The sequence below is a fragment of the Hordeum vulgare genome, chromosome 3H (genome assembly GCF_904849725.1).
Source record: "Hordeum vulgare subsp. vulgare chromosome 3H, MorexV3_pseudomolecules_assembly, whole genome shotgun sequence".
NCBI lineage: Eukaryota > Viridiplantae > Streptophyta > Magnoliopsida > Poales > Poaceae > Hordeum > Hordeum vulgare.
In genome coordinates, this window is record NC_058520.1 from 85848049 (window position 1) to 85857848 (window position 9800).

At 42.0% G+C, this 9800-nt stretch overlaps 1 protein-coding gene across 1 annotated transcript; it reads left to right on the plus strand.

The window, feature by feature from the left end:
• Positions 1–263: 263 nt before the first annotated feature.
• Positions 264–2647, plus strand: LOC123443074 (cell number regulator 8). The gene is made up of 3 exons (XM_045119324.1): positions 264–680; positions 1796–1998; positions 2258–2647. Exons 1-3 carry the CDS (start codon positions 446–448, stop codon positions 2495–2497), a joined length of 678 nt encoding a protein of 225 aa, XP_044975259.1. The 5' UTR covers positions 264–445; the 3' UTR covers positions 2498–2647.
• The last annotated feature ends 7153 nt before the right edge of the window (positions 2648–9800 follow it).

The window sequence follows — 9800 nt, forward strand, 5'->3', positions numbered from 1 at the left end:
AAAACATGTAGGGTGAGCTTGAGGAGCCCGAAAGCCTTACTAGGGACCCTTTTTGCATCAGATGAACCATACCGACTAAAGCTCATACATCTCAAAAAAAAAAAAAAAGGTCGAGAAGGGACTGCTGCCCTGATGCACTCTTGCTGCAGTACAGGCTACCAAAGACGCCCGTCTCATCCAACTCCGTGGCATCCAGCCAAGCTTTCTCCACAGTAAGAAAAAAAAAGCTCCCCACCTTCTCTGTCTTCACACCGAAGGAAAGGAAGCGAGTCATCGTCTCCAGCGGCCACGCCACGCGCTTCCCCCGCCCTATTTTACTCGCCTCCCTCCGCTCCCCCCTTCCTCTCCTCCACCCCCCTCCAAGTCTCCTCCCTCCTCAATCCCCTCCGCCTCAACCCGCGACGATCCCGCTCGCTCAGGTTACCACCACCACCCGCCTCTCGCCATGGGCGCCGCCGACGAGCACCACGAGGAGGCAAGCCCCCTCTTAGCCCCGCCCGCCGACGAGAAGCTCCCCCCGGCGCAGGATCCCGCCAAGGGCTGCGCCGACGGGGTCCCCGTCGTCATGGGCGAGCCGGTCGCCGCCCCCGCCGGTGACGCGCCACGGGACAGCTGGGACTCGGGGATCCTCTCCTGCCTCGGCCGCAACGACGACTTCTGCAGCAGCGACCTCGAAGTCTGTACGTGCCCTCGCCCCCCAGATCTCTCTCGGTTTCGGTTTAGGCTTCGTGGTTGGCGTAGGGATCGAGGGGAATAGGTGCCTGCGCTGATTCTATCGAGCTCGATTTTGTCGGAAAATCATAGGATTGCCTAGGATTTTTGGTAAACTTTGACAATGAGATCCCTGTGGTGTGTTACACTCGGTGCACGCCAATTATGAGATTTGTAATATTTTTGCTTCTTACGTGAAATTTAGGCGTAATTCTGGAACTAAATAGAGTTAGGGCGCAATATTTTATTGGAATTGAGTTTCTGTGAACTAGTGTCAGTTGTAAAATGTGTTACATATATTGACGTGGAGTTCGGTATCATGACTCCTAGAGGCCCTGAAAATAGAGGAATATGCATACTTGTTTCAAGGATTAGTTAAAGTTGTCATGATACATTGATTCTGAGTATGGAAGTTGCTTCTTCGAAGGCAACCCCTAGCACTAAATTTTCTATGTGTCATTTCAAATTTAAGCTATATTGTCCCTACTGCAATGCACCTTAAGCAATAGTTTAGGAATCTGCAAATTACTGTTGGCGGCCTCACACTTTACATTCTTAAAATGGGCAGTACACAGGCCTTGGATAAGATGCATTGTTCAGTTCTAATTAAGTAATCATGGACCTGTTCAATTACAGGCCAGGCCCTGTGGCGTGCTAAATATTGTTATCTAACTGAAGCACCTGGACCCTTCTATGCAGAGGGTTATTATTTTTACTTCAAACAAATTAATGTGAACTCATAACATATGACAACACTGTCTTAACTGGCCAACTAATTAGGCCTATGAAGTTTGTATGTTTAAACTGTGTCTGTTTGTTGTAGTGTGTGGAATTATGTTTGAACTAGTTAAGCCCTATGAAGTTTGTATGTTTGAACTGTCTCCTTCAAACTATTTAGTGTCAGCTCATAACATATGACAATGCTGTCCTAACTGGCCAACTAATTTGGCCTTATGTAGATATATGTATGAGCTGTGTGTGTTTGTTGTAGTGCAGGGAATTTATTGTGATGACCCTTTTTAGTCTACCCTTTTTGTTCGAACTTAAACAAAAAACTAACTAAATGGTGTTTGTATATTTTTAGGTCTTCTTGGAAGTGTAGCACCATGTGTGCTGTATGGCAGCAATGTTGAGAGGCTTGCAGCAGCACCAGGGACTTTTGCAAACAGTTGCTTGCCTTACACTGGTCTCTATATGCTTGGGAACTCTCTCTTTGGGTGGAACTGCCTAGCCCCATGGTTCTCTCATCCCACTCGTACAGCTATTCGTCGAAGATACAATCTTGAGGCAAGCTTTCTCTATCCGCTCATGTTTATGGTTCCAAATGACTCCCTCATTCTGCATTGCGATGATATATCTATTTGTAGTTGTTGCCCTTTAACATTAGAAGCAGGACGCTGGGCTGAAATTTGCCTATTGTAAAATGACTAGTCTAGTTTGAATAATAACTTCTGCTGCATATGCTGTGTAGTTGTCCCGTCCTCCCATGGTACCGCTGTTGCAAGCAATATACTGACATGGCTGCTCTGCATGTTTTGTCTTACAGGGTAGCTTTGAGGCTTTCACTAGGCAATGTGGGTGCTGCCGCGGCCTCGCCGAGGACGAGGAGAGGCGTGAGCACCTGGAGGTCGCCTGCGACCTTGCGACCCACTACTTCTGCCACCCTTGCGCGCTCTGCCAGGAGGGTCGTGAGCTGCGCCGCAGGGTTCCCCACCCTGGCTTCTACGGGCGCTCTGTCGTCGTCATGATGCCACCTACGGAGCAGACTATGGGGCGTGCCATGTGAACTGGTCCAGCTCGTACCTGCTCTTGTGCGCCTTGATGTTGTGTTGTCTTGGATCTTTTCACCTTCCATTCCGTAAATACAGAATAATGTCATGTCAACATGTTGTAATGTGATTATGTGAATGTGAACCTCAACTGTTTCTATTCGTTACCGACTGCTGCTTGTGTCTTGTATGGATTGTGGATTTTGCTCATTGTCTGACTGCCGGGTGAACTGCAATATGATGTGTGCTCGTTCTCTACTCCTAAATTTATGTCAGAGCCCAAATTTAGTGGGCATATATAGCCTTGAGTATTGGTTAAAATGCTGAAATGCTTGTTAACCTAATTTTTTGATTGCTAAATTTTTGGCAGAAACAGTTCAATTTTCTGTAGGACGGTAATCCTGCGTTCAAAATCCTGCTGTGCAGCGAAGTGATGCACATCCCAAATTGCTAACACCTACAACATGCTTGGGTTGAGTAGGTTTTTGTGTGCTCCCGCCTACATGTTTGCTGAATTCATCATTTAGTTTCTGCTGTGAATTTATTGTTGGTTAGGTGGCCAGTTAAGTCAGATTTTTGCATTTAAAAAACGCTGATTTTATGTTATTCAACCTGCAGTACATGTCAAATATTATTAAAAGATATTCATATTCTTGAAAACCCAAACTCCAAATTTCATGATATATATGAAAATTGATCAAAAATATGTAGAATCTGAATATGATATTATTTTACCTTTTATTCATTTTAAAAATGCTATAAGGTACACTCATAATTAATACCGCATGATGTATCCTTTTCCATATCGGTGTCGATCCGGAGTTGAAATAAACACTTCAGCAAACCAGGATTGGAGGCGAAATAAATCATCTAGGGTGTGTTTGGTTCAAAGTTTTGTTCAACATTTAAAAAAATATTCGGAAATCGAAATTGTTCAACATGTCTACACAGATGCAGACTGCAGCTCAACATGTCTCAATAGATACACCACTATCAAACAACAACAAATGCATGTATTCAGCATGTCTACACTCAAAATATATCAAAGAAGAACAACAATGCTAGGTTGAGAATACTATCAAACACACTGCTATAGTCTCACAAAAACCTTAGTATTGACAACATTTAAATGTGTTGTTCTGTTGACTAGGCTAAGAAGAAGGCTAAGTGACAACATAGATGAGATGACATGTGTTGAAATAAATGACTTGTACCTATTGATTGTGTATTTTGTTCTCCCTTTCCAACACACATACTTTTTTGCTAGTGTTCAGGAATAGACAACGAAGAACAGTTTTTGAAGTTATATTTTCAAAATTTTAAGAAGAATGATAATAATTTTTTAACTTCTCGAATAATCCAAACATTTATTTGAAAACTTATTTTAAAATTTCTAATCATTTTTTGATTCTAAACATTTTAAAAGAAAATAAAAAACATTTACAATTTTGAAATTTCAAACATTTGGACAATTCCATAAGGTGGCAAAACCAGTATCGATATATCATATATGTTTTTGTAGGGCTTATAACCTACCCCCTCCGTTTCTGAATATAAGCCCTTTTAGCGTTTTAATATAAACTACATGTGGAGCAAAATAAATGAATCTACACTCTACAATGTTCTATATACATTTGTATGTAATCCATATTAAAAAATGTTTATATTTAGAAATGAAGGAAGTATATGGATAGACCCACTCCTCGATTGCCCTGTGTGAAATCACGGTTCGACTCGCCTAGCTATACTAGCATTTCGGCAGTGAGAACGATTTGCTAGCTGTGAGCATGTCTGGACACAAACATGCCTACCAAACAACCACACTTGCATGTGCTCAGCATATCCATACTCAACATATTTCAAATGATAACAACCATGCTAGGATGGGAATAATCATGTGATAGAGGCAAAGTTGTCCCTCTCTTTCAATGAGATGGTGGTTATCGTTTTTGGTGGAGTAGACTTTGACGATCCGACTACGAACGTGTGAGGACGTCGCGCCTTAGAAATCGCTAAATCAACTCCGAGAGGTTATTGACCACGCCGGAGCACGATCAACCTGACCACGAGGGTTTGTTTCCTGCACGCAAACGAAGAACAAGCAAGAAACTAAGATTGCAATCTGGATATTGTGAATATAAGAGGAAAAGTTTATTGATGAAAGTGGGGTTCTGTGACGCCTTTGTTTGGTCATGGAACACAAACGAAGAACGCGAAGTTGCAGCTATGACGACCTAAAACAAGTCTAAACGTCGCACTAAGGGTTGCATATATGGGGGAATAAAGGAGGAATTTTGTGACCCCTTGGAGGAGAGGTCCGAAACTGACCCTACCTCTATTTCCTCACACACACGGACTCTAAAATAGCCTATAATATGGTATTTCAAAATTACATGGGCTTGGCTCAAAAATAAGGTGGCGCAACACCTATAATAGCCTATGAACTAAATTTATAAAGTGGTGTTTTGAATATTTTGTCCAAGCCTTCATGCTCTCCTTATGGTGGCTTTAAAGTGTGAAAATCACCAGTGGAAGCTCCATTGTGCTTTCCCGTGCGTGCATCTTCTTCTCCATGCTTGATCCCGCTCCAACGGATATCCTTCTTATCCATGCTAGGTCCTTCATTCATAAGTACAACAAAAGTATCTAACTTAGGCAGCATCATATGTTCATGAACATTCGAAGGATTCCCAAGAAACGGAAGTACCTCGTAATTCAATTGGCGTGCGCGAGCTCTAGTTACTGGTCCAGTATGTATATCAGCTAGTGTTGTGGGTGTAACAATGGTATTGATGTCCTCATGATCCTCCCCTTCTTGAACTGAAGTCGTCCTCGACAGAAGCTCATCTTCCTCAGCCAAATATGGCTTCTAATCTGCAATGTTAAAAGTGGGACTAACCCCAAAATCTGCAGGCAGCTCAAGTCTATATACATTATCATTTATTTTCTCTAACACCTTGAAAGGACCATCAGCACGTGCCATTAGCTTTGACTTGCGCAAATCAGGAAACCTATCCTTACGCAAATGCAACCAAACAAGATCTCCATGTGCAAAGACAACATGTTTTCTACCCTTACCCCCAGCAAGTTTATATTTAACATTCATACGCTCAATATTGTCCTTAGTTAACTCATGCATCTTTAATATCAAATCAGCACGTTCTTTAGCATCAAAATTAACCTTCTCCGAAAATGGAAGAGGTAACAAATCAATAGGTGCACGAGGCAAGAAAACATACACAACTTCAAAAGGGCACATCTTAGTAGTAGAATGCAGCGAACGATTATAAGAAAATTCAATATGAGGCAAGCATTCTTCCCACATGTTCTGATTTTTCTTCAAAACAACCCTAAGCATAGTAGACAATGATCTATTGACTACTTCAGTTTGTCCATCAGTTTGAGGGTGACATGTAGTACTAAAAAGCAGTTTTGTCCCCAACTTAGACCATAAACATATCCAAAAGTGGCTAAGAAATTTAGCATCACGATCTGAAACAATAGTATTTGGCACACCATGCAAGCGAATAATTCCACAAAAGCACAAATTAGCCACATTAGAGCCTCATCACTTTTATGACATAGTATAAAGTGTACCATTGTTAAAAATATGTCCACGACAACAAATATGCTATACCTCCCCTTATTTGTTCGAGCTAAACCTAAAACAAAGTCCATAGATATATCCTCCCAAGGAACACTAGGTACAGGCAAATGCATATATAAACCATGAGGATTGAGTCCTGACTTAGCTTTTTGACATGTCGTCAGCGAGGAACAAAACGCTTAACATCCCGTCGCATATTTGGACAAAAGAAATATGTAGCAAGCACGACCTCCGTCTTCTTTACGTCAAAGTGTCCCATCAATCCTCCTCCATGCGCCTCCTGTAACAAAAAAAGATGAACAGAGCTAGCTGGAATGCATAGCTTGTTAGCACGGAACCCAAATCCATCAATAAGGATGAACTTGTTCCATGTTCTCTCTTCTTTACAATTCTCCAACACATATTTAAAATAGGCATCATGCACATATTGATCTTTGATGGTCTTCAAACCGAATATTTTAAAGTCAAGTTGTGAAAGCGTAGTATAACGACGAGACAATGCATCAACAATAACATTTTATTTACCCTTATTGGGTTTAATGATGTACGGGAAAGTCTCGGTGAATTCAAACCATTTAGCATGTCCATGGTTCAGTTTTTCTTGACTTTTAATATGTTTCAATGATTCATGATCAGAATGTATGAGAAATTCTTTGGGCCATAAATAACGTTGCCATGTTTCCAAAGTCCGAACAAGAGCATATAATTCCTTATCATAAGTAGAATAATTCAGACTAGGCCCACTCAATTTTTCAGAAAAGTATGCAACAGGTTTACCATCTTGTAATAACACACCTCCTAATCCAATTCCACTAGCATCACATTCAAGCTCGAAAGTCTTATTAAAATCAGGAAGTTGGAGGAAGTTGGAGTGAAGGAGCATGTGTTAACTTATCTTTCAAAACCGTGAAGGCTTTTTCCTGTGCGGTACCCCAAGCATAAGACACATCATTCTTTGTAAGCTCATTGAGAGGTGCAGCAATGGTGCTGAAATCTCTCACAAAACGCCTATAAAACCTGGCGAGTCCAAGAAAACTCCTCACTTGTGTGACCGTTTTGGGCTGCCACCAACTCTCAATAGCTTCAATCTTGACTTTATCAACTTCAATTCCATGTGGAGTAACAACATAGCCAAGAAAAGATACTCGGTTGGTGCAAAAGGTGCACTCCCCAAGGTTACCAAATAAACGTGCATCACGTAGAGCAATAAAAACAACACGCAAATGATCCAAGTGTTCCTCCAAAGATCTACTATAAATCAGTATATCATCAAAGTAGACTACCACAAATCATCCAATGAAAGCACGTAAAACCTCATTCATTAATCTCATGAAAGTGCTAGGTGCATTAGTTAAACCAAAAGGCACAACTAACCACTCATATAATCCAAACTTAGTTTTAAATGTTGTTTTCCATTCATCTCCCAATTTCATGCGAATTTGATGGTATCCACTATGCAAATCAACTTTGGAGGAAATTGTAGAGCCACTTAATTCATCGAGCATATCATCTAACCTAGGAGTAGGATGATGATTATGAGTAGTAATATTATTAATGCCTCTACAATCAACACACATAAGCGATGTACCATCCTTTTTCGGCACTAGAATAATAGGAACAACACAAGGACTAAGAGATTCACGTATATAACCTTTGTCGAGCAGCTCCTGTACTTGACGCATAATCTCCTTCGTGTCCTATGGATTAGTGCGGTATGGTGCACGGTTGGGTAGCGATGCATCAGGAATTAAGTCAATCTGATGCTCAATCCCTCTAATAGGTGGTAATCCCGGTGACACGTCTTGTGGAAAGACGTCAGTGAACTCGTGTAAAATGTTAATGATAACAGGAGGCAAAGAGGGAGGCATGTCCTCGAATGAAAATAATACCTCTTTGCATACAAAAGCACAACAAACAGATGTAGTAACATCCAAATCAGTAATACCAAATTTAGTGGCAAGTAAATATAACGCCTCCTTATTTTGGCGCGAGGGCCTCGACAGGGATAGAAACGCATCTCACCGTTTTGCAAGAATGGATATCGTTACAAGTACATGTACTGAAAAGATGAGTATAAGAAGTTGGCTTACACTCGCCATAGGCTACATCAGAGTCACATCAGTACAATACATACAATCATCATGAAGAAGAGCACAGTCCGTCTACGGATGAAAACAAATGATAAAAGAATGACGCCCATCCTTGCTATCCCAGGCTGCCGGCCTGGAACCCATCCTAGATCGACGACGAAGAAGAAGAAGGACTCCAAATAGCTCAATCAACGCACTCACATCAAAGTGTCACATTACCTGTACCTGTAACTGGTGTTGTAGTAATCTGTGAGCCACAGGGGACTCAGCAATCTCATTTCCAAAGGAATCAAGACTAGCAAAGCTTAATGGGTAAGATATGGTTAAGTGGTGAGGCTGCAGCAAGCGACTAAGCATTTATTTCACGTGGCTAACTTACGAGTAGAAGAATGCAAGATGCGGATGATCTACACATAGCGAACGTGAACTACTGATGATCAACTGAATGATCCTGAACACCTACTTACGTCAGACATAACCCCACCGTGTCCTCGATCGGAGAAGGAGCTCATGAAAAAGACAGTCACGGTTACGCACCCAGTTGGCAAGTTTTTAATTAAGCTTACTTCAAGTTATATCGAACCGTGTGTTAAACAAAGTTTCCAAGTTTGCCACATAACCGCAGGCACGGCTTCCCGAAAGATTTAACCCTGCAGGGGTGCTCCAACTAGTCCATCATAAACTACCACACGATACGGCGGAATAACCTCGATCAGGGAAACCCGTGATATCCTCGGGTTCCTATTGGAAAACCTCAACCTCGAGCTATCCCAACGTATCCTTGGTATCCCTCGCACAAGACGTTCGAGAAGAGTAAAACAAGTCCAGCAAGGCTGTCCGACGTGTCGACGATCCCAATAGGAGCCGCGTTTCTCGTTCTCAGGACACGACGGATTGTACAAACTTCTGGTAGGCCAATCACAGAGTTGCCCTTGGTAGCCACCGGTGGTTGACAGGTTGGACCAACACTCATGCGGAGCACTGCGGGGAGGGGGGGGGGTTGATTAATTATCCACGGGGTGATCAAACCTTATGCATATTTTAGTTTCTTATTAAGCAAACAGTACCAATGTTGGGACTTGCTAGACGAGATTTATCCCAAAACGAAAGTCAAGGGGGTCCCATAACAACCCAAGCATGTTAGGAGCGCTCATTTATGGAACATAACACCGGTAGCCAAAACTAAGGCGGCAAAGGTGGAACAAAACACTAGGCTAGAAGCCGAGCCTTCCACCTTTTACCAAGTATATAGGTGCATTGAATTAAATAGCAATTAATATGGTGATATAACAAGGAACACATGTTATCACATGGAAGCAGCTTCACCTGCAACTAGCAACGCTATCCAATTGTTAAGCAAGCTGTAACATAACCAATCAGTGGTTTGCTAGGTTGTACAAGGTTGAAGGTTTTAATGGCAATGTTGAGAGGCTTATTTAAACAGGTGGTAGGCATCGGGACATAACGATAGAAATGAAAGAGCTAGCATGGCAATGATAGTAATGGTATCTAGGGAAATGATCATCTTGCCTGAGATACCGCTTGGAAGAAGAACGATTCCGTGAAGCAGACGAACCGACGTAGTCGAACGGATCCTCACATTCCGACACGCTTGCAGAACTC

What these genes read in the sequence shown, in the direction of transcription:
- LOC123443074 (XM_045119324.1), top strand. Translation starts at nt 446, where the DNA reads ATGGGCGCCGCCGACGAGCACCACGAGGAGGCAAGCCCCCTCTTAGCC. An exon ending in CAGCAGCGACCTCGAAGTCT is followed by an intron (nt 681 to 1,795) that starts GTACGTGCCCTC and finishes GTATATTTTTAG; the next exon opens with GTCTTCTTGGAAGTGTAGCA. An exon ending in GTCGAAGATACAATCTTGAG is followed by an intron (nt 1,999 to 2,257) that starts GCAAGCTTTCTC and finishes TTTGTCTTACAG; the next exon opens with GGTAGCTTTGAGGCTTTCAC.